The sequence below is a fragment of the Anopheles merus genome, chromosome 3R (assembly GCF_017562075.2).
Source record: "Anopheles merus strain MAF chromosome 3R, AmerM5.1, whole genome shotgun sequence".
Lineage (NCBI taxonomy): Eukaryota > Metazoa > Arthropoda > Insecta > Diptera > Culicidae > Anopheles > Anopheles merus.
Window position 1 is genome coordinate 15,719,968 of NC_054084.1, and position 24,484 is coordinate 15,744,451.

General features: G+C 38.7%; 2 protein-coding genes across 3 annotated transcripts in view; both read right to left on the reverse strand.

The window, feature by feature from the left end:
- LOC121596972 (solute carrier organic anion transporter family member 4A1) overlaps nucleotides 1-24,484 on the reverse strand; it is a 50,197-nt gene that overhangs the window by 15,358 nt on the left and 10,355 nt on the right. The window lies entirely within an intron of this gene.
- LOC121596971 lies at nucleotides 305-13,785 on the reverse strand. The gene is made up of 3 exons (XM_041922400.1): nucleotides 1,658-13,785; nucleotides 818-1,588; nucleotides 305-751 (listed from the first exon to the last, which is right to left on the reverse strand). The coding sequence occupies exon 1, from the start codon at nucleotides 11,176-11,178 to the stop codon at nucleotides 2,653-2,655; it is 8,526 nt and encodes a 2,841-aa protein (XP_041778334.1). The 5' UTR covers nucleotides 11,179-13,785; the 3' UTR covers nucleotides 305-751; nucleotides 818-1,588; nucleotides 1,658-2,652.

Here is a 24,484-nt window from a genome sequence, read left to right on the forward strand (position 1 = left end):
CATTGAGTTGCGCACAAGGCTGCTATTCGATCATTCTAGGGTCTGAGAAAGCAGCTCAACTCAAAAACCCTGTCACGACGGACGAAGATGAGACTTTAAAATGTGAGTTCCTATATACGTCTCTCAAACGTTGCGCGTTTCAGCCCTAAGATTGGCGATGGAAAGTAAATGCTACAGGCACAAGGTTTAGGTAAAACAATATCAGCCTCTGAGGACGTTTTTCATACACTGCGCTGTCTTTTCATTCCTCTAGAACGCAAATTAAACACCTTTTTAAACAATTAAAAATATAGGTTATGTATATATTTGAAGGAGCACTTACATTAATTTACAAATCTTAATTAATGCATATTTTAACTTCTAATCCTAAACAAAGCTAAATCCTACTCATCTACTGCAAAGAAACGGTGTACATTAAAATCTATTGCCTTTTTGTACTTAGATAATTATATTGTGTTGATACTTTTACTTGCAGCCGTTCTCTAGCTATCTGCAGATCTAGATAATTGAAGAGGTCCTGTGATGTAGGCATCATCTCGCACGACTTAACATGTTCGATCTGGATTCAAGCCTCCTATAAACCGTCTTCAGCAGCAAAAACTGACTATCCGTAGTACTAATTTCGAAAGCCCGTGTTGAACGACATGGCAGCTTAGGTTGTTACACGTAAGTCCTCGCGTCAAAAATAAGAAGATCCGGATTCACGTAGTAAAAAAGCTTCAGTCAATCTTAACGTTATGTTCCGAACATACTGAAACAAAAACAGATCATGATGATTTACTTGTAATTAGTGAGCTACCCATTCCTTCATACTTACAATACAGTTGATCCATCTGTTCTTATCTCAGGAAATCGTAATATGATCAGCATGGAAGAAAGAACGATCAAGTAAGGTTTTCCCGATTGTTATCGAGATAAATCAATGCGATTCAGATTCATAGTTTTAACGTCAGTCGCCCAAGGCTGTCAACTGAATAGCACATGTTCTTGTTTTAATGCTGCGATAGTCAGTCCGATGATGCGCTTTTTCATTATTGGCTGGTATAATTGATAATGGATCAGATAGCTCTCCTTATGTGTCGTTGCCCATTGGTATGGAAATTTGTTCCCTTCTACAAAACAAGCACACAGTTTCCTGGTTCTCATTGTACTAGGCCCATTTCGGCTTGACTTTCAACTCTCGTTAATATTTTGCTAGCCCATAATCCTGCAGCGATGTACGGTAACAAAGCATGAGCTAGGATGTTATGTGCAAAGTATTTTTAAATAGTGTCAAGCATGCCTGAGAATCTCTGAACAAGACTTCGTAGCTAATTATTGGATGCAGCCGGAATATCTTCACGGTAAAATTCTGTAAGTCATCGCGACAAGGATAAGTAAGGTGGTTTAAAGATGATCCCCCACCCCGATCGATTATTTGTGTAATTCTGCGTCCAGTATCAGATCCATAATTTTGCTTCAACGTGTTTTCCAGCTCAAAAACAGCACTTCCAACATTAGATCATGTGTTTCATCCTCTCTCTATGGTGTCACAGGATGATACGTTCCAATAGATATGCGCGTATAGTTGCAACCGGACGAAGAGGAACTGTTATAACATATTTACAATATTACTCCATTTCCTTAACAGCAAACTACAAATTGTAACTATACTTACATATTGAGATATACCTTTCGAGTATCCAAAAGTTGAACATACTCGTCAGTGTCTGAATTCCGCGATAAAGTAGAATGTAGATTATATCTAGTGCTTTTTCTTTTTCACCTTGCTCTGGACAAAACAAATCAGCTGATAGCAATGTAAAATCTCTTTTCGGGTTTTCCTGATTGAGTATTGATTGAGTTGATTCCTGGACGATTGAGTAATTTTTCTTTGAGCTTTTCATTATAAAACTAGATATAAATTCCTATGCTGAAGTTTGACATTAATGTTAACGCTATATTCTACACTGAGTTTGTACACTGCTCCATTACGCTGAATTTGTTACCGGAAATAGTTCATCAATCGCATCGTACTCGATTCCTGAGCCGAAACAGGTTTACTATTATGTTACGTTGCCAGCACAGTTTCAATGTACAGTTTTTAAGCCATAATAGAATTGGAATCCATTTCAAGACAACCATATGTTTGACATCAGTCTCTACACCGGTGTAGGTTCAGCATCAGTTGCAGGATCGGTACAGTTTTGGGATAAGCTGAAATGGATTTCAGAACAGCTTCTTTTGGCGTGCACTTAGGAGTAAAGTAACACTAGGACATTGCGTTGCGTATCTCTATAATTAGGCTCAATTAGCTAATTGGTATAAACTTTTCTGCAATAATATTTTTGACTTCAGATTTTCTGATTTTCAATTCAAAGAGTAAATTACTCTTGAGCTGGAGGTAAAAGTTATCAGGATTATCTTTATCAGGATTTGTATTCTGCTTCTTGCAGTTTCTAGCAATATTTTAGTTTGTAGACTTTCAAAACTACTTTCAATACAGAAAACTGGCTATGAATTAAGAAACTTTAATGCAGTAGGCACACTTCATAGATATCAATTGGAGCATTTTAATGTAATGTGTAATATTTCCAAAATTATATTTGAAATCATTTTTTACCACATTTTTGTGATACCCTGCATAGATGATAAATTAAACGCAATTCATCTCTATTCCTCTCTAACCGGGCTGTGCATTCTACGTTTCTTTGGTATGTACTCATGGCGTTGGTCATAGCCCTCCTTTGCATAGCGATACATTTCTTCGATCGTAGTCTTAAGAACATCCTTTTTAGCACCTTCCAGCACCTTAATCTCTTCATCGTACTGTAACCGTTTTTGCCAGTGGATTGATTCATCTGCATGATCTTTTTTGAGTAACGCAATGTTCTTTTCATAAATTCTCAAAGTGTCTTTTTTAATATCGGTAAATATTTTCCTAGATTGTGAGTTTAAACGTTTAGTATAGTCTATGGTTGCAAGAGCCGCTGACCAACTATGCTGACTTCTATCTACGTCACCTCCTACTTTGTGAAATACATTAACAGACTTATCAGTTAACTGTGTGTGACCAGCGTGTTTCGTTATCCTATCGTATACATCGGGGTTTGCGGTTTTCAGTCCTTGATCGACAGAAACCCGCACAACATGCGCCTGTTGTAGGCCAGTGAAAGGTTTAACCTTTCGAGACGCCTTGTTGTTACTAGCTCCGTCTTTTATTATCTGATCAACAGGCAAACCAGTAACTTCAGAGGCTTTTCTCACCTCGCCCCCTAACCGAAACGTATGCTGAAAGCGAGATATCAAATGATATGTGGGAGGTCTTTCATCTTCTGTATAGGGTTTTCCCTCTTCATCAATGGATGTTTTATCGGTTATATAGTCAGTATAATTCATCTTCTTTTTGGCACCTCCAACCGCACCATGTATTATCCCAAAACGGTGCCAACCATATCTAATATAAAGTTTCGTGCTATTATCATGCTTAATCCAATTACTTAACATATATCTGAAAGTATTCGGTGCCAAAGCTTGCAGATCCGGTATAGCTGTCGCTAGTGCCCCATATAGACAATTGTTATTAAACGTGTCAACCTGTGACTCTCCCTCTTGTGACACAGTGAAATGGTTATCTTTCAGTTCCAGATGCACCTCGGGGCCACCCTTACCAGATTTAAACGATTGCTTTATTCCCTTTTCACCATGAACGGTGATTGTGAGACCCGTTATCGCAGGATTTTGCGCCTGTAACAATTTTTGTATCATTGGAGTACATGCCCCGACACAAGTCAAATCCATTGGGACATTCTCCCGGATGATGGTGGCAAACAATGATGGATTGCGGGTTTTGTGCATAATCTTCAGCAACTGTCTGTGATATTGATCGGTCAGCTGACGCTTTGTTTCAGTTTTCATATGTGGCCGATTTATCTTCTGTTCGTGTTCGTTCAGACGGTGCAACTTTTTGGCTCTGTTTGACTCTGCCATGCTGCGTCTAATGTCTTTCAAGCCTTTTGACACAAATGATGTGGCCATTCTAGCACCCAGGTTTAGCACTGGATCAACAACATGTTGCGCAATCAGTTGTCCAACGTGCTTACTCAATGTAGTTTTCCATTGATCGATCACATTACTCTGAAAGCGCTCAACATCTTTCTGATTGTCCTTTTTTTCCTTCGATGGCGCTGAGTGTTTCTCTATATCTTTGAGCTTCTCCTTCATTTCGGTGTTAATAAAATTTAACATGTTCTGTGTTGCATTGCACATTTTATTGATTTGTGCAGCAGTGTCTACAAATTGCAGTACCCGGCTTAGGTGACTAATGACTACCATTGCACTGCTAGTCTTACCTGTTTTTTTACTTGCATTCCTGATGCCTTTCATCACACTTTGGCACAGTTCCTTACTATAAGATAGAAATATATGCCCCATATTCTGTTCCATCATATACATTTTTGTCAAATCATCTACAAGAGCTCTAGCACTGTTCTCACCGAGGAGATCATAAGCTTTGCGTAGGTTTTGGATCAGCTCTACAGAATGATTTTTCACCGTATCCTCAATACCTGACAAAATATTCAATGCCAAAGAATTCAGTATATTTTGTAGATGATCTTCAACAATCTTATCTACGGCCATATTTGCCAGAGCAAATGAAACACCTTCAGTCGCTTTGAGCACCACATGCTTTGCTGTCTCCTTTACGACTGTCCATCCACCAACTGCTTTGATAAGCTGCTTTCCTGTCAGCTCAGCTACCTTTTTACCACCATATTCAAGCGTTGGACCGGCAATTTTATAGCCTATGCGGGACATCTTAGCGCCACTGGAAAGGTACATTCCCACACCAGCCATAACGAGCGTAAAGGCAAGACTCTGTAGCTTATGCATGCCGTAATCATGCCAACTAAAGTAACCTGACCTGGCGGCACTTACGGCGAACACGATGTCGCCGACTCCTTCACTAATCAATACGTTGCCAACAAGAGTCATAACACCACATGAGTAAACCGTTATTATCGCGCCAATAATTATTTGTGCTACACCAAAGGCTGCTACTAGAGAAGTTTTTAATTTCATTTCTAAGGTCCATTTTTTCTCCACTAGTTGTAAAACATGTTCCAGGCCGTTTGTGATAAAAATGCGCATCTCATCGATGTTTCCAAAATTATTTTGGCCATAAAACTCCACGATGGATTTAAGTTCTCCATCAGGTACATATAACGTTGCTAGTAAGGACTTCGACTTACTGAGCACATCCTCGATATGTTTAGTAGTTCCTTCTCCAATTAATAGTAATTTATTGTTAAACCATTTTTCAATCGCGATACCTACGTCATAAGATTCGACCAAGCCATACTTTACGTCGATTGATTCAATAGATAATTTTAAATCAGCAAGACTTTTTCGTGCATGTTTAGAAGATGGATTATAAAATATTTTCATTAGATCATAGCTAGGATTTATTGCAGAAACGGTTGATTTTAAATCAAAAATATTTATGCAAGAGTTTTCATTAATTTTATGAAGCAAATCCTTTACTTCTATTGACCATCCAATGTTTATAAAAGGGTCAATAAATCTTGGAAGCAGCTGCGATAAGAATTCCGGGACAATCCAGCGATTCTTAAGCAACGCATCCAACAAGACCTCGGTATATTCTACAGACAAACCAATATCCTTAGCGAGCTCGCTCTTCAATTCCTCCTCTGACCACGATTTATTGTGGATTGCTTTAATCTCACTTTCATCGATCATACTCTTAAGCATAGGGTGTCTAATTATCTTTTGCTCGTATAGATTGCTAAATAACATTTTATAAGGATCAGGGTGCAGGTTTATACGAATATCACTACTATCCTCTTTTTCTAGTTGTGTTGATATGTTTCTCAGAGCTAGCTTGTAGGCGAAACATAAATCAAGGACGTTTCTTATGACATTTTCATACACTGGGCAACTAGGAAGAAGTATTGCCTGTTCATAATTACCTGTTAAAGCTAACGTATTGCCCCTTTTTTCCAGAACATTTTGCTTAAGAAGTTCAGCAACAATGTTAATTGCTTCATCGGTTGTAATTCGTGTCTTGTTAGTAATATCCTGCACTGTAATAGCATCAAAGACAGAGAACACACAATTTTCTATTCTATTCTTATCTATGGTCGCTTTTTCGTTGAATGATAGCACACCATTTTCTACAAGGGAGGTATACTTCCTTTCACCAATCGTACGAACGAGTTTCTCTTTCTCAAAATAAAACTGCGGTTTTTTTTCTTGTTTGATCAACAACATCTGATGCTTATCTAGCTTAATGACTTCTTTTACCAGCTCACCTATCCCTTCCTTTTGCTTTATGACGTTCATTAATGCGGGATCTATTGTTTCCAATCGTTCTTCATTTACCCCCACGTAATGTTTGACACTGTGAAGCACTTTCTGGTCGATGAGTGCATTCCAAAATTCACTTATGTTTGGAATTGGAAATGATTTACGAATATCTGCAAGCAATTTTTCCTCATCGATAGCGCCCCTTCGATGTTGTAGGAACGTTTTTAATTTGTCTACAGGTATCCCATACTCGGTGTGAAGTTTCTGAATCCGAGCAATCGGTATGTTACCAACTACTTCAGCCTTCTTTATCACGCCGATACGGACAAGGTTTTTAAAGATTATTTCAGCCACATCTTCCTTGATTTCATAATTTTTAAACGATGCGGGACTTATGGGGTGACCCAGTATGTCGTCTATTGATTCTAAGAACAATGAGTACAGATTTACCAGACTTTCTTTTTGCTCTTTATAACCCTCATACTCTTTGGCCTTAGTTTTTTGCTTTTCTACGACACCTAATGCATGCATTGCGTTCTTAATATGCTCTGCAAAAAGCATTCCCGCAGAACATAAGTCGTTCTGAAACTCCTTCAAGTTTATGTCGCCGAGTGACCGCGTATACGCACGATAGTAATAAGCGGCTTCGCAGAAATAAGGTTCACTCGAGATAACTTTTCCGAACAACTGCAAAGCTGTATCCCGATGATCTGATTCATGTTGAGAAATGTATTTTCCCAATTTAATCATTTGTATGGGATTTTCTTCGACCCAAGCTGACCAATTTTTTGCGCTGCTAGCTTGTAGATGTTTGAGCTGTATCAAAAAATTGTCTAAAAGCTGGTTTAATACTCGTTTACCTGCCTCATCTGATGCTTTGTCTATCTGTCCATTGTGTTCGTCCAACCAAAATGACCATTTGTTCAAACAACTTTGCAGCAGAATCTCTTTTACCTGATCTGGCGTTTCAATATCCGCTAAGTATTTCCTTGACTGTTCAAAATACTTTTTGAATGATTTAAAACAGTTCTCTTCCGTTTTAATCGTTGTTTCGTAGTAAGTCTTTATAGCTGCCAGGCGTAGTAACTCGTCTGCGTTTCGCTTTAGCTTGAGGCTATATATCTTAAAATTACTGTGTGATTTCCCGTCCGCCACCATTAGTATCATCCGTCCCGATCCCTTTTCACCCTTTCTTGCTGCTCTTCCGAAAGCTTGTTCTTCAATTCGAATATTTGCAGGAAGGTATGTTAGTACCACATGCAAACCACCGGCCTTCTCAAGTTCATCGGATACTTTTATGTCCGTGCCGCGACCTGCCAAATTGGTGGCAATAATAATGTGTCCAGATTGCAATCCATCCTTTGGAATAGTCAACTTCTCATAATCTCGCTTATAGATGTGAAGATTTTTATGCTCCTCGGAACCTAATGTCAGCTGTAATGCTTCAACATCCTGGACAGTTTCACATATCATAAGAACGGATCTTTTTTCAGTTTTGATTAATTTAGTAACCTCCTGGCGTATCCCTTGTTTCCAGTCCTCACTACTCGAACATATTATAGATCCATATTCTTCAAACTGTTTCATTTTAAAAGTGGGAACAGTGACAAAGTCCACATCATGTATCTTCTTGAGGAGGTCTCTTTCTTCGTTTGTTCCTAGCGTACCTGTTAAACCGTATAGCAGTTCGTACTCTTTAAAATATGTAACATTTGAAATGAAAACCGCCTTCAGGCTCAGAGTGGACAGCTTACATCCATGTTTGAGCTGCAAGAATTGATGCATCGCTTCATCCCACTGCGAGCTAACCTGATCGGTGCCCGTATCTCTGTCGAGAATAATTACATTTGCATTACGGTCGGTACCTGTCCCAGATCTGTCGACGTCCACCACGTAGTATTGACCAGGCACCATGTACAGTGCTGTTATGGCACTAGATATCCAACCGTCCAAATGTCGCTCCACGAATGCTTTTAGATAATTGGGAACTGTGACATAAGTTTCACGTTCGATCCGCGACCAAAGTAAGAAACTTAAACGATCTTTGAGTTTTGTAAAGTCTGGTGAAAGTACTTTATCTAGCTTGTTGCAATCGACAGCTTCGACTAACAATCTTCCTGAATCGTTTATTATTTCAGATTGTATCAACCTTTCCCATATCGCTAATGCATCGGATATGCTCAAAACATTGTCTAGACTTTGGATATCCTCTTTCTGGATGAGGGCGTACATGTCACACAGCACCGACTGTTTGATATCTTTCATAAGTACATCTTCCGTTTGATCTGTTGGATTGTTGACCATTTGCCAGATGAATACGAATATTGATTCCAGCTTATCCATACCGGCAATATCATGCGATAAATATAAAATATTGTTTCCCTTATCGAGCAACATGCTGTCCACCTCATCAACAATTACATTCTGGAAACTGCGGTCTCCCAATACATTTTTCCCGTAAACTCTATCTAACAGATAGTCACGCTGAAAATTTCCCAAATCTCCATAAATAATCTGATTCGAAGAGTAGGCTTCTTTTCGCTCTTCTATCACTTCGCTACAGTTGTGGGAGGCGCTAAATCCAAACAGTTCATAGATGTCCTTGTTCTCGTCTGCGTCTCGCTTGGCAAGTACCGATGAGCTAGTGATAATGTCTACCTTCTCCCCAAGGAGAACTTTTATAACTGTGATCGCTACTACGATAATCGTTTTTCCTTCACCGGTAGATACCTGGGCTAATGTGCTCTTATCGTTTGCCAGCAATGCCAACACTGTCAATCGCTGGGTGTCACGTAACCTGAACCCCCGCTTAAGCTCGATTGCTCTATCAATTACAGCGAGCATTTCCTCAAAAACGTATGCATTTGGTTTTTTTATTTTATCCTGGAACTGTTTAGTCCATTGCTCTATATCTTCCGACAAGAAACTGGATATTTTTTTCGTATTGAATGTTGTCTCGTTATAATGAATATTTGCCACCGAATTTTCAATTCGTGACAAATGCTTCACTATATTACTTGATGTGTTAGAATTGCCTTTTATGATAGCTACTATCTGAGAAACGGTAAGTTGTCTTGAGTTTATTGTGTACTTGCTATCCATATTTTGAACCCATTCCTTCACGCTACAACGCTTAAAAACGTTTAATTCCTCAATGCACAAGTTCCACTTTTGGGTATGGAAACAATTTAAGATTTTGTTCAACCCAGCATGGGTAAGCACGTTGCGCTTTCCTTCCAACGATTCAAACAACATGCTCATCAGTTTATCACCGAACGTGTTTTCGATGGATAGCGCGTAAAAGGTAGCAGAGGATAAGCCTGCCAACTCATTATCCCACGACATCAGAGATTTGAACTTAGAGGTCCAATAGTATTCTTTGAGAACATATGGCCACTCTGATAGTTCGAACTGATCAAGATTAATTGATTCTATCGGAATACTACTCAACAAGTGCAAGATTTCTTGGACACACTGCTCAGAGCATGGACTTTGATCAAACTGAGCTGCAAATACTAGCAAAACTCCCTTATTGTCGATGTTTGACATGTATCCACGCCATTTTGACTTGTCCTGCAGCTGTCTTTTGAAAAAGTTCTCCAACTTCAACAGTACTAACTCGTCTGTCCAATTACTTTGATTGTATGCAGCAACAATCCATGAAAAAGTGTACCGTTCCTGTCTTGATTGGGCACTGTGTGCAAGTATAGAATTGATCAAGAAACACAATTCGTTAGATGACACATGTCTTCCTTCGAAAGAAAAACGCTGCAAAATGTTCTCGATCACTCCATACTGGCCAGAATATTTGGGAGAAATGTTTTGCAAACGTTGAGCAATTTGATCCTTCTCCTCGTCTGAGAAGAATTCTGAAATCTTTCCAATTAGTGCCTCATCGTCTAATTCATCGAATGTTTTCTGTTTAGAGGAACTGTTTTGGTACAACAACTTGCGCTTGAAATTTGGTACAAAAACGTACTCGATCTGCATTGTGCTTACTTCTGTTAGAATTTGTCTGTAAATACTATCCTTATGCAGACGCTCTTCTTCTAGCAGACGGTAAGCTTCGTTGATTTTCAGTTGAATGAATTTGTTAACCTCCAGTAAGATATGTATCACAGTCGTAGATTTATGATTATGATTTTCTATCAGCTCAATTTCATTGTTCTCGTCTCTAGCATAGACCCGAATGTTCACGTTGAACACATATGCCAAAAGCACTCTATAACTTTTGCTCATTATTCCTTCCTTCTCTAGGCTGATCTTCAATAATTCTTGTATTTTTACATCGGCACAACATCTCTCCCAGTTATATTCTGCATTTCTCTCTACGGTGAGTTTATCGTACAGAGAGCTTAATGCCTTGTCGTTTCTTAACATTATCTCAAGTTTTCCTGGCAGTGTATCGTCATTAACGCTGTCATACCACAGGCGAAGTACTTCGTCATTTTGTTGCTTTTTAAGTTCGGCTTCCACTGATTCAATGATAGTGTCGATGTTTTTTTGCTGATTATCTAAATAATCATAGTATTCATCGTAAAACTGGTCCACACGCTCATTTGCAGCTTTTGAGCTGTATGTTTCCAAAATGAATGTTTCTACAGTACGTTTGATCGCGTTGTCACTACATTTCGATACCTTTACACCAAACTCTATGATTGTATCTCGCTGTTCTGTAGAGTTTTCAAAAATGTATTTCTTCAAGGAACCAAGCATAGAATGATAGATGGTGTCATTTTTTTCCTCCATTTCTTCTAGATATCTTGCTACGTTCTCTGCTGTCAATGCGATACGATTCACCTTTGTATGGTATGGTGGTAATTCTTGTGAAGTGTCTCTTAAAATTGTAAACTTATCCTTGGTCTTTAACATAGCTGTAACAGCTTCGAGCTCAACATTTCTATTTTTATTAGGCAGAGTAGTAAATTTTGGTTTTAATGTTTCAAATAGTTTAATCAATGATATCAGCTCTGGAGCACTAACGATACTTGTCTGAAGCTGTAACCAATCATCTAGATTTGAATTTTGGTTCAGAATATCAAATATCTGCTTTTGATTAGCATTATGTCTTGAGATACTAGGCTTAACAAAATCGAATTGAATTTGTTTAAACGAGCCTTGAGATATTGTTTTATGGTGTTTTATGTCTATCTTGGCGACTCGATCAAGATTTGTATGTTGGCTATCATCAACTTGCTGTAAAGAGTCATATTTTATATACTCAAGCTTCTGCTGTACCGATTCTTGCTTTTCGTTCTCGATCCGCTGTTCTTCCAACCGTTGCTTTTCTTTTTCGTTTTCTGCTGTTGTACTAGTTGTTCGTATTCTTGCGCGATGCGCTGTTGCTTCAACTGCTGTTGTTTTTCCAATTCCTGCCTTTCTTTTTCGATCTCTTGTAAGTATTCAGAAAATGCCGCAACAATGCGAATTCTAGGAATAGATTTCTTTCCGATAGCTTTGGAATGATGTTGTCTTTCCCTTCGAGCCTGGGTGTTATTCCTATCCCTGTGTTTTTCCTGCCAGGTTTGGACGTTTCTTGACTCTCCTATTTCTGCATAAATATCATTGCCGAAATTTTCCTTATATGGACAATAGATTCTGTTCGACGAACTGTCGGGATAATAATGCACTTGAAGTTTGCTATTTAAGTCTGTTCCGTAAATCGTTGGTTCGGTCAATAACCATCCCAAAAAGCCTATATCCCATCCATTCTTGCCGTGCCTACCATACAGTCCACCGGTGCCGTTATTACCATTATTGCCATAATTTTTGCTCGTGTAGATGTCAAACGTGCGTCCATCGTTTAAACGCTGAACAATTATTTCCCCGGGAAACCCTCCCTGACCACCCATGCCATATCCTCCACCGGGTTTTCCATGCTGCCCAGGTGCTCCCTTGTACACTAGAAACGAATGACATTTAAAATCTGTCTCCCAAAACGAAAATTTTATTTCACCACCGTCTTGCCTGACAACTTTTATGAAAATATCAAAAAAAAATCCATAACCAAACTCTATATAATCCAATAGATGGCCTGTGTAAGTCGTACCTCTGCCTTTATCGTGCATCCACTCTACCGGAATGTGCTGCGCCAAGTCAAACATGTTAGTTACAATTCTGTATACTAAGTCGATTCGTTCGTGTCTGCCCTACATCAAACAATGGGGAAACATTTTCTTAAATTCTGCTACTGTGAGACCTTTTCCATCGACCCCATCGTACCCCTCACCTCCATTTTGACCTCCACTGCCATTTCCACCATTTGAAATTATCGTCAATCGATCAGGATCTTGGATTGAGTTCGCCTGCAGTAAGATGTTACCTCCACTTTCTCCAGGATATCCATCGTTCCCACCTTTTCCGTGACCGTTCCCTTCTTTACCGGCATCGTTTGTGTAAGTGTGATAGTTATCTTTTCCAGATACATTCCAAGTAACTACATTGATCACTTTGATTTCGTTTGCCAAAACTACTAAATTTAGCCCACGCCATACATCACCGGAAAGATCAGCATCGATCGTAAGATTGATTCCGGCAAAGATACGAACCTCTTCTATGGCTGAGTTAGCCAAGAGAGCTTCTACGCGAGGTTTAATATCGCTGAGCACAATGTGCTTGCCTTTCACTTCGAAAATCTTTCGGTTATCAACACCCTTCACTTGAATCGTCACCTCTTCAGGTTTCTCCATCATGAAATTAAAGTATAAGACTCACCACACGATATTTCAAATGTAGGATTTCAAAGAAAAGTGATTGACTTAAAATTATCTCTTGATATGACGTTGATTTTATTGAACTTTGGTTTAAATATAATCAACCTTGAGATGAAATAAGGATAATATTTGTCGTTTGGCACAATAAACCTTCAGACCAACGGAATATGTTTGGTACAATATGGGTATAAACATATAACTATACATGCATGTTTATAAAACAGAAATAGCAAAGTTCTTAAATTTGTCAGGTGTTAATTAATCAAATGATAAGCGGTTTTGGATACTCTTGAGGAAGGCCAAGACCGCAAAGCGGTTGTAGCGCCGGATAAGTAATTAATCAAACAATTTTCACTCTTCACTATTAATTATCTGATTTCAAACAATACACACATACAACTTTTTTGCGTAATGTATAAAAAAGATTGCAATCGTTGAATCTCTTAACGATCACCGGTTCCTCGTGGAACGGATCACCCCGATAACACGTACGTTAATGTTAACACTAACAGCCGTATCGTCAGCAGCAGTCAACAGAATGATAGTTGTAAAATAAAAGAGACACCATACACGCAATATGTACGGCAAAGGATAACGATTTGAAAACGGCGTACGTTTCCGCTTACAACGCGCTCTCCACGATGTGACACTACGTTAACAATATAACACAATGCTTAAACTGTGACTCAACGGCTGTCTTTTTATACACAACTCGGAAACGTTAGATTCTGCGAACAATGCTGACGGTGACTTCTTATCTGCTTGATGTTGCGGTTTGTCGTACGACTACTTCTTCTTCTTCTTTTGGCTCAACAACCGTTGCCGGTCAAGGCCTGCCTGCACCACTTGCGGGTTTTGGCTTTCAGTGACTAATTGATTTCCCCCCATAGCAGGATAGTCAGTCCTACGTATGGCGGCACGGTCCATTTGGGGATTGAACCCATGACGGGCATGTTGTTAAGTCGCACGAGTTGACGACTGTACTACGAGACCGGCCTATGTATGTATGTACGACTACTAGCTAATGTTATAGGTTTTGGTCGTAGGTTCAAAGTTGTGGAGGGCAGTATTGAGGTTTACAAGTTTTACGGATTTGGGTGCTAGTGCAATTTTTTCTGGGACCATATTATTTTTTTTATTAAATTTTTCTTAATTTTTTTTTATTATTAAATTTTACATTTTATTAACAATATAATTACAATTACAATTAATTTTAAAACATTCCACAAATAAATTCGTTCGAGTTGTAATTAGCATGCTGAGCTTAGAAACAACTTATTTTTTCATTTCATTTGATAGAAGAAAACTCAAAACCGTGGATAGTTTTGATTATCAAGGGTATCATTGGAACAAACTATGCTCCACCGTTATCTTTTTCTTTTGTTGTATCAATAATTTGCCCCAAAACTGATTTGCAATACGACAGGATCATTTACTGTAAATAAAAATAATTAAAAAAACAACAATAACACAATCATTGCGGAAGAGCCAAACGGTTAAACGGTCGCTATGCCCAATTCAATCTAATCCGAAAGTAAACCACAAACATCACTAACCGAGTTTTAGACAATGATAACGACGTACATAAATTAAGATCCCTTAGTGGTTTTACGATTTAAATAGAAAGATCAGCATGCTGCGGTAATGTGGTCAATCTACTATCATACGCACAATTTAGACAATTATCATCAAAGTCCTGGTGCCATTTTTTCGACGACCACTCAAACCTCAAGATAAAAATAAGGAAACTCACACTTCAATTCAGTGGCCTAAACAACGAGTAGGTATACATTAATCTTCCCACTTTTATCAACATTCACCCTGTGAGTGATTATTTGGATACAACCTTTTTTCTCTATGTATCGGCCAAATTATGCCTCTTTATTATATTTGTCAAATTAGAGAGATTGAAAGTAAAAGAAAAGTTCATACAAGCTAGAAAAAGATAGCACATCAAGTATGCACTGTTGCTATAGGAAACTGCGAACACGATTGCAGACCAAGGCAACACCATAAAAAAATACAGAGGTTTTCAAAAGAATAAATATCATTTGTCATTGATCTCAACACCTTTGATTTCGATGTCAATATTGTCCACGGCTTACTACATACATGCATCCGAAAACTGTAAAAGGGTAACATATCTCAGAGCTTGTCTACCTAAACAGGACAAACACGTACTGAAAAAAATGAAGGGACTATCAAAAATATTCTAAAAAGTTTTTCAAATTAGAGAGGTTCTCTGTATATTGTTTTCACCTGCAATTCAACTGTTACCTTATTCTACGTCACATTTAGTGCCACAATTAGGGTCGGTTTAGGTCGGCAAATTTTGCGGCACAAAGAGCAAAATTCAATCAAAAATTGCCAAGATGTGTTATAGCTCTTAGGTGAGAAAAAAAACAGTTAGAAAGCAAGGAACTACAAGAGACATGCGAACCGAACTTTACTGATCACCTGGATAGATGAATGATAAACTGTAGGGTTCGGGTCAATGCATCTTCTCAGGGGATGCCTTTTAGTATCTCCTAGAGAAAGAGAACATTCTCGAACAAAGAATTTCGTAGGTGACAACTATTGTTGGCATTGTAGTTATGTTTTTTTGCTTCGTTTTTTGCTAGCGAAAGGGCAAGGAATGTTTCCTTTTATAGACTGTCGGTGATTGTGCGTGGTTATTGTAGATTAAATTGAAATCTTGTTCAACCGTAAGTGTGTGGCTTGTCAGCCAGCAGCGGAGGATCTAGGATGCTGGAGTCCCTAAGCGATAATAATAACGGGCCCCCTTTCACTAACATATATGGAATTGTCACATCCTTTGGTGCTTAGTGCGCGTTCGTGTTAAAGCCGCCAGTATATCCAGCAAAGAGACAGTGAATATGCAATCAAAAATAACAAAACATACATTTTCAAGAACGTTTTATGTTAGACGCATTGTAACAAAAACTTAAAAAATCGACCTATGATCTGAGGAATTATAAGCTAAACTTGAGTAAACAAACAAACACATATAAGAGAAAATACTCATTCAATTTGCACGATATTTAAATCTATTAAAAAAGTAATTTGTTTAGCATTTTAGTAAAATACGTAGAACATATAATAATTAGGACATCAGAAAAGTAAAAGCAGAGAGTATATTTATTTTAAAAAAATTGTATCATATCATTACAACCTATGCTAAAGGTAAATATAACTTTTATCAATTCTCAATTAGATTGAAAAACTGATTTATAATTTTCGTTTAATTTGGTTTTATTTTTTTTGCATGAAACGATATCTCTATAATAAATATTGCTGTGTGTGCAAACTCGAATGATTCTATCTCCAGAACGCTATGAAAACTGTCCCTTAATTTACTTAATGCCTCACATTCGCTTTATGAATTAGAGTGGGGAAACACATATGAATCTAATTCCGATACCCATTGACAACCAAATTCTTTCTCAATAGATGTCACACACCCGAATCGAAATACGAAACACTAGACATATAATTCACTTCCACATGTAATGTTGTGTATTGCACGAGGACGTTACTTTCAACACAAAAGCAGTCAATCATTTGACGTTTAACGAAAAGCAAAGAACAAAACATTGAACAGAAAAAAACAGGTTGAGAAAAATTGCCATTTCAGTACACTTCAGCTGCACTCAATGTTTGCGGTTGGAGGTGAACCGAGAGCAACATTCTGCAAAGCTGTTACTCGAGCTGCATAGAAAAAGGGGCCAATTTTACTCCATAAAAAATAGGCAAGCAGCCGTACTATCGAGCGTATCTAACCGAACAGTTTAACCTCCTATTCTCGGCAATCGGCTGGGCTTGGTTGCCAACATGCTTTCCCCTTTTTCCTGGTTGACAATTTTTCTACACGCTTTCTCTGCTACACCCACACCACACTTGGTCATATTTTACGCATTTTCCTTGCCCACGAATTGAACGAAATGGAACGAAGTATTTTGTCATGAGAGAGCTGGCAAAGAATATTTGTTTGTCCGTGACGATGTTTTCAGATCGCTGATTCGTACAATTTGGCAAAACTATATTTTCCTCTTATCTGAACGTGTGTGGCCTGCTGCCTTGCTATGTAGTGCAATGGAGGGTGCACTGTTCTTTGTTTATTTTCCCTACTACTGTACTACGTCATGCAAAAGTATCCAGAACAATCATCAGATTGTCTTTGATCTGATAGGGTGAATTGTTTAGTCACATGTTTGGAGGTTTATTTGCGAGCAATAGCAACAACTCGCGGTCAGTGATTCAATGCTTACAGGAAGTCGTATTCGGAAACGCTTTTTGATTTTAACATAAGTTTGTGCGCTATTCACTGTTGCCTGATTTTGTTCGTACAACTTTCAATAGAATAGTAATTTGCTTAGTTCATCGTCACCTGTTTTTTCCTAAGACGTAGAATGAACGTATGTAAAGTATTGAAATTGACCATTGTAATTATGTATATGTCTATGTATGACCATTGTAATATTCAACTACAACAAAAATGTATCAAAACGTGCCTTAGATTTGGAACAAATCTTTGAAGTATTGAGATAAAACAGACAAACATCAACAAACATAGAACAATACAACATCGAGTACAACTTGCGCTAAGCCCGTAAAACCATCCACAGAAGTGTTATCCTTTTAAAACACAATCCGTACCACCAGCGTACCGCCTCCATTTGTGGCGTTTTAAAGCGTGCTTCAACATATAATAAGAATATTAACCAAACAAGCTCACCTTTCAGTGGCACGTGCCACAGTGTGCAGTGTGCAATAATAAATAGGCCTCATATTTCATTCCGCTTATGAACGATTGAGCAGAAATGCAATTTCGTGCCAAACCCACACACACACGCGCGCCCTCCGGCGGCAACTTCTGTCCATCAAGTAACACCCGTCATCCGTACGGAAAACCAAAGCAGGGCGGGATGTATTTTCGCACGGGCAAACATGGTGAAAAGTGGAAAGCCATTTATGTGCTAAACGGAAAATTTAATTTCCTGTGTATCGCTAAATTGTGCGATTTTTATACCAGCAAGGGGTAGGGCCGAAGGTAGCGCGCCCTTACACTCACACGCCCGATGCACTCGAGCTGACCTGCAAAACAAAATAAATCCATCAACCGGCCACGTGGCAAGCGCGAAACACAAAGGTCAACAAACCAGACCGGTGAGCGGGCAATAGAAAAGGAAACAAAATAATGCAAACTTTGATACCACTTGAAGGTATTCATGGGAAACCCAAGGAATGGGAAGAAAAGAAAGATATCAGTTCCAAAGTGGCATGAATGCGGCCAAACATTAAGCGCGTAAACAAGGGAGACGAAAGTGCAACTCAACAAGCACGCGTAACGTTCAAACTTCATGCCAAACAACCAATGAAGAAAGGAAGCCTCCACGCCCCCCAATATCTAAGATCAATTCTTCAAACGTTTCCTTCTAGTGAAACGTCCAATCAAAAGCCATTTGCATCACACTGTGTTGGTGTAATAATTCAATATTTTCGTGTCCTTTTACCAAGACGACATCAGCGCGCTAAGTAACAGACCGATTCCTTCTCCGAATCGATGCCTGAACCGTTCAATGTGCTGCTATGTCAACGTACCGTCGTCGACCACCACACACACCCCGGTCTCGTAAAAATATGCTTTTCCTTCCGTTCAAGTGTAACAACAACACAGAGCAGTGATGGAAGCCGTTGATCGCTTGTTGACATGTTTTCTTCGCCCTTCCGTTGGGAGGGTGCGTCCGACCCGAGGTTCTAACCTGTGTTTACAATGTGATTACTTTCGCGACGGAAAGCGGGACGGGACGGCAAGGGTGCCGATTAGCGTTTTAGCAACGGCTATTTGGAAATTTGAGTGACTTTGCTTTGCTTGATAGCAATTTAAATGGAAAAGTTTGATTAACGTGTCGATACTGTGACGAATAGAGGTTCGGAAAGGAGGAGAAAATGTGTCATTTTCAATAGAAGATAAGAAGTCTAGTAAAGAAACATTCATATTTGTAGACAAAAATGCACATAAATAAAGGGCTGAGAATAATTTTAAATTTATATATAGTTTGAAATATTTTTTATAGATAGAAATAGTTTCTTGTTTCAACCTGGTATAATAAACTTATTCGAGAGAGTATATAGAAGCTCCGAGATTAAGTTCCTGTATACTATCACCCAATTGGAGTTAATACGTTTTGTAGAAGTAGTTTGCCAAATAATGAGGCCCTTCACGATTCTAGTTAGTTTTTTGTATGGAGTTTGACAGTTGGAGGCTGAAATCATGTAAACACTCCATACAAAACCACACAAAAAACTAGCCTGCGATTTTCAGTCTAGATTATTCTAGCCTCAAAGCTAGAATTAGATTCGAGCACCTGCTCGAAAGATGTCGAAAACAAGGTGGTGCTTACATTTCTCCCAAGGTGCATTAAAGAGATCAGGTGATGGAATCTAGAATCAAAGTGTATACAGTCCAGGTGGACTCATAGCATGTTTTTATGACCAAATTTGAACTTCATTCTTTGACAGGACGGGTGAAAACTTTTGCTCAAACAGGCTTTTTGGAGGCTTGACAAATACACAAAACACTCTACAAATCTTCATTGAGAAACAGAAGCGAAAAAAATCAGCCTTCCTTGGGATAAGCCCACCTGTATACTAAACCCACTTTGATAGCTGTTCGAAAACTGCCTTACAATGCAAACAGCTTAGGCAGCGGTCTAATGTTGTTGCGCGCAACATTGTTGCTCGGCAACATATCGCTGAGATGGTCTATGAATGTTGCTGGCAACATTTCGCTTTGACATTATTTAGCGTCAAAAAATTGCCAATTAACAGCTCAGAGTTTATTTTTTATCATTCACTTGTTGAATAAAGTGTTGAAAAAACAAAATATACACCAAAAAATGTATTATAACTGCTTAAAATCCAAATTTAGCTTATGTCAACAAAACGCACACTGCTGCTGTATCATTTCATACACCCGATTACCATGACCAAGGTAAATAGAAAATGTTCCCTGACAAAAATAAAATTGGATTGAATTTGGCATGCAACAAAGTTGCGCTAGCTGTCAAAATCCATACATTTTGCCAGCAACAATGTTGCGCGCAACAAGATTAGACCAGTGCCTTACAGGCAGAAATGTCAGCCTACGAACTTAAAACGAAAGGGGCCCAATAGCAGATAACTAATAAGACAACATGTAGGTGAAATCCCATGTGTATTGGTAATAAATTTCTTAAAACTGTTTGATTTAGATCAGCAAATGTATCTAGTTCGTTAACACTTTAAGCGCCGTGTCATATAAAATCGCATGACGGTTTTGCTCACCGTTCAGCTTTGCATCTGGCGCTCTGTGATTCTCTTGAGAACGAATGAGGTAGGAAAGAGAAAACGAGAACGACATGTGCTACGCCGCTTATCGCAATGAAATAAAAGAGTGATAACAATCGCACGAGAAACTGTCGTTCTCATCGCTCTCTTGCCATGCGCTACGTGCTCACTCAAAAACTGTGACATCAGGCCGGCGTTCAAAGTGTTAATCATCACCGACTCCGCCATTCTCTTTGTTGTGGACAGACCGCTGCCTCATCCTGAGGGCTCACTGATGACAGCAGGGCTGTCATCCTGTGACGTCCTCAGTGAGGATCGCGGCGCGAGCAGGACCAGTCGTCCTCTTCCCGCATTGTGTTGTTTATATTATTTATTACCAATGTTAATTGTACATATACCATAGAATAGTTGTAAATACATATTCTGTTTGTGCCGTACAAACCACCGTCTTCATGTCTCATTTGTGCGGACACAACACTCTTTCATCCGAATCGGATAGGACTTCAGAACATATGATGGGAATGATTTTTGGATAAGTTCCAAGAATCATTCACTTGCTCTGGGTTCTAACCCTGACCTCTTGTATAAATCAAATGTTTTAATTAACTCAGGATTGGTCCGCTATCTCTTGACGCTAATTTAGTGATCAGAAGATTAATCATATTCAATATCATCACTGAACCACGATGAAATATTAAGTTTCAACACTTATTAACAAACTTATTAACGTGCTAAGAAGTACCAAACAATGGGCTTGGCAAGACATAATCAAACACCAACTGTTATAAAAACCCTACTGATTCAAAATAAAAGCATGAAAATAGATGGTTTACTCCGAAACATCTATACCTCATTTATTCCTCCAAAACTCACCCATGCCGAACTGCAATAAATGGTGAATCAAAGAAAAGTATGTCACTATCCTTAGGCAGTCCAGTGCGCCTTTTTGTTATTTAAATTACTAGCAGCATCAAACCACCAGCTATAACCTCCTTCCAAACCCGTAGGTGTGTAATGTACTACAGAAATTAATAATATTCCCACAAACCGTGCCCGGTAAACCACCATTCACACAACTTCATCCATCATTGCCGTGAGCCTTTCCTTGATACCAACGAACCAATTCCTACCATACTTGGGATGGCAGGTTCACTAACCGGCCGCCGTGTAAAAGTCGTCGCAAATTGTCGTCACGCTCTACCGCTTCCGTGGTCGGCTGCTGCTAGAAAATCGCCGCAAGGAAGGAAATCTCGAATAGCACTCCTTCTTTTTTTGCTGCAGAAACGTGTACGACGAACGCAAGGTACACATTCTTCTGGCTGGCAGGGAAGGGTTTCGGCAAACTGTTGCATCGTTACCGACGAACGCAGCAGAAATGTTTGTCCCGAAATGTCGATCGTACCGAGTGGTTGGTCGGGCTTTCTTCCTTTCATGCTATCGTCAAAGGGATCAACGAGTAAAGGCAAAATGTGTGTCAACTACCGGAGGCTACTTCTGTTGTCCGTTACGCTATCCACCGTCTAGGGTTTTGTCCTTGCCTTCCTTCCCTTGGATTGAGTAATCCCTTCGACATGACACTAAGCTGCGTTTGTACTCGTTTCTTCTCGATCCCCTCTCGCTCCCTTTTACTATTATAAAATACAGACAGTTTTAAATGGATGGAAAAACATACTGAAACTGTTCTCCGTTTTCCATTGGAGTACACTTTCACAATTCGTTGGTATTTCCATTTTTTTAAGTCCTGCAACAACAAATCATAACAAATGCCTCAATTTCGAAGGATTGTGGTCGATTTTTCACGCCATTTGTTTAAAAAACAGTCACACACACACATAGAGAAACCCCGTCCAGCTAAGAAAGATTTCTTTCTCACTTTTCTCGGACGAGGCATGTTTTTCTGCCAACAGATCAAGCGTGGCGCTCAAACTGGCTTTCGTCTGGTTGCAGCACGAAGCAACAACCAAAGTGTACGAACGGCCCGGGAAAAAAAAACAGAAAGGTACACCACCGGAAATCTCACGTTGCACAATAAGTTTGAGGATTTCATGCAATCTTTTTAAATGTACGCGTGTTACTTTATCGTTCGTTACTCTGGCAGGGATGAATCGGGCATGCCGTTCGAACACCTTTGGAATCTCAATTACAGTCATTTTTATACAGGTTTCTTGCTTTCCCTGAGGTACATTTTACATTTGGATCGTTTTTTTTCTTCTACCAAATTTGGAGCAGGGGCAAGAGCTTTTTTCTTCATGTCATTACAGTTTCAAGCTTGTGTCTCGACATTTGCACAGTGGGAAAAATGTGTCAATAAAATGTTTGTAAACAAGATTTTTTCAAGAAGACAAGAAAAACTTTTGTAAAGTCACACAGATGCTAGAATTGGCTTTTTTGGGTTTATCTTTGAATTGGTACATTTTTCATATACTTATGGTTTGTTATTGAGTTATCCAAAAAATTACTTCATTTGTATATTTTTCAGGTTTTTATTAGTTTACTATGAAATTTCCTGCAATAAATTTTAATTTCTCCATTTAATTTATTTGCTACATTAACCATTTGATAGTTAGTCTTCGTATTCATTTCTACACACCTAATTTTACTCAAGTTTTTATCTCTTTTTTGTTTGTAAATATTGGTTTTTGCTTTCTTATTGTGTCATTATTATATGTTTCTTAGTAGTTAGTAGTTTCGTCAGTATCTTGTAACTACTAGTAGTAGTACTGGTATTAGTTTGTAATTAGTAGTTTCGTCAGTATCTTGTAACTACTATAAATACTAATTGAGTTAAGTTATACTAAGTAAAGTACGGTTCCAATGCAAAGCTTTATTGAAACACAATGAAACTTTTTTTTCCTCATTTAGTTTCGTATATTTTCCAGTTAATTGTTCTTATTTGTCATTAGCTACTGAGGTTTGCGTCTTCATATTTCATTTCATTTACTATCACTATTATTTTTTAAATAATTTATTTCTTTTGACGTATTGTCTATTGTCTGTAACGCTATATTAAATGTTATGCTATGCCTTGGGCAGTTAATAGAAACACTCGTAATTTATGCTGTCAAAGGTCACAAAAGTGTTGAAGTATTTAATTAAATAAAAAGAAAATAAATTTAAATAACGATAATGTTTATGAAATCATTTGCTTATCAAACACAATATCACATGTCTGCAACATACTAAATTATTTAATTTCGCCTAACACTACGTCGCCCTAATCCCACAGTGCAGTCATCAATACTTTGAACCAAAGTAATGTAACGCTCAAGCAACAGAATCATAAGTTAATGCTTTTAGATTTCCTTCTCCAAAATAAGAAGATTCTACCACCGACAAACCGACGTGACACTACGAACAAAATGAGCTTCAAAAGTTGTCTCCTTATTTCAAATGAAAATACGTTAAACACTAGCGCCATCTCTATAATGATTCGCTTACTACACTGACACAGAGAAGAAACTGCTAAACCCCCTTTTTGTTTTTCTTTGCAAATTCCATTGCGTATTGTTTTATGTACTTCTCACATCTTTTGCATTGATTTAGAAACTTATAAAATGATTTTCCTGGGTGTTTTTTCCAATAATTCTTACAAAATCTTGCCTCACACTTCCTTCGTAATTTGTATTTAGAAAAATTGTTTACATCGAAGCAGCAGTGAACAGAGCTTACTTTGACAGAAGTGTTCGCCTCACTGGTAAATGACAGTACTTTCGTGTGGGACACTTTTGTAACACCAGTGTCACGTCGGTTTGTCGGTGATTCTACTGCGGGGGGCGCATGAACAAAAAAACCGATTGCCGATAAATCGAAGCTTATGTACATTGCGATCCACAATTTAGCACGACATTAGCGCGAACATAATGCGGCCGCACTCATGCGCTGGCAGGTGTGCGTGTGTGGATGCATTAAAAGCCCTTCCAACCTTCCAAACTAGGCGAGAGCGGGTTGACAGGACTCTCCCACCCTTTGGCACGAGTATTTTTTTCCTCCAGGCACCCTCGAACGGCACACGGCGGATTGAATTTAAGCGTGTGTGTATCGGCGTCAATACACAGTCAATCCTGGCACTTTACAAATGACATAAACGTGACTCGACGTAAAATCGAAGCATTCCGCGTGAGGGTTTGCCTGCGCCA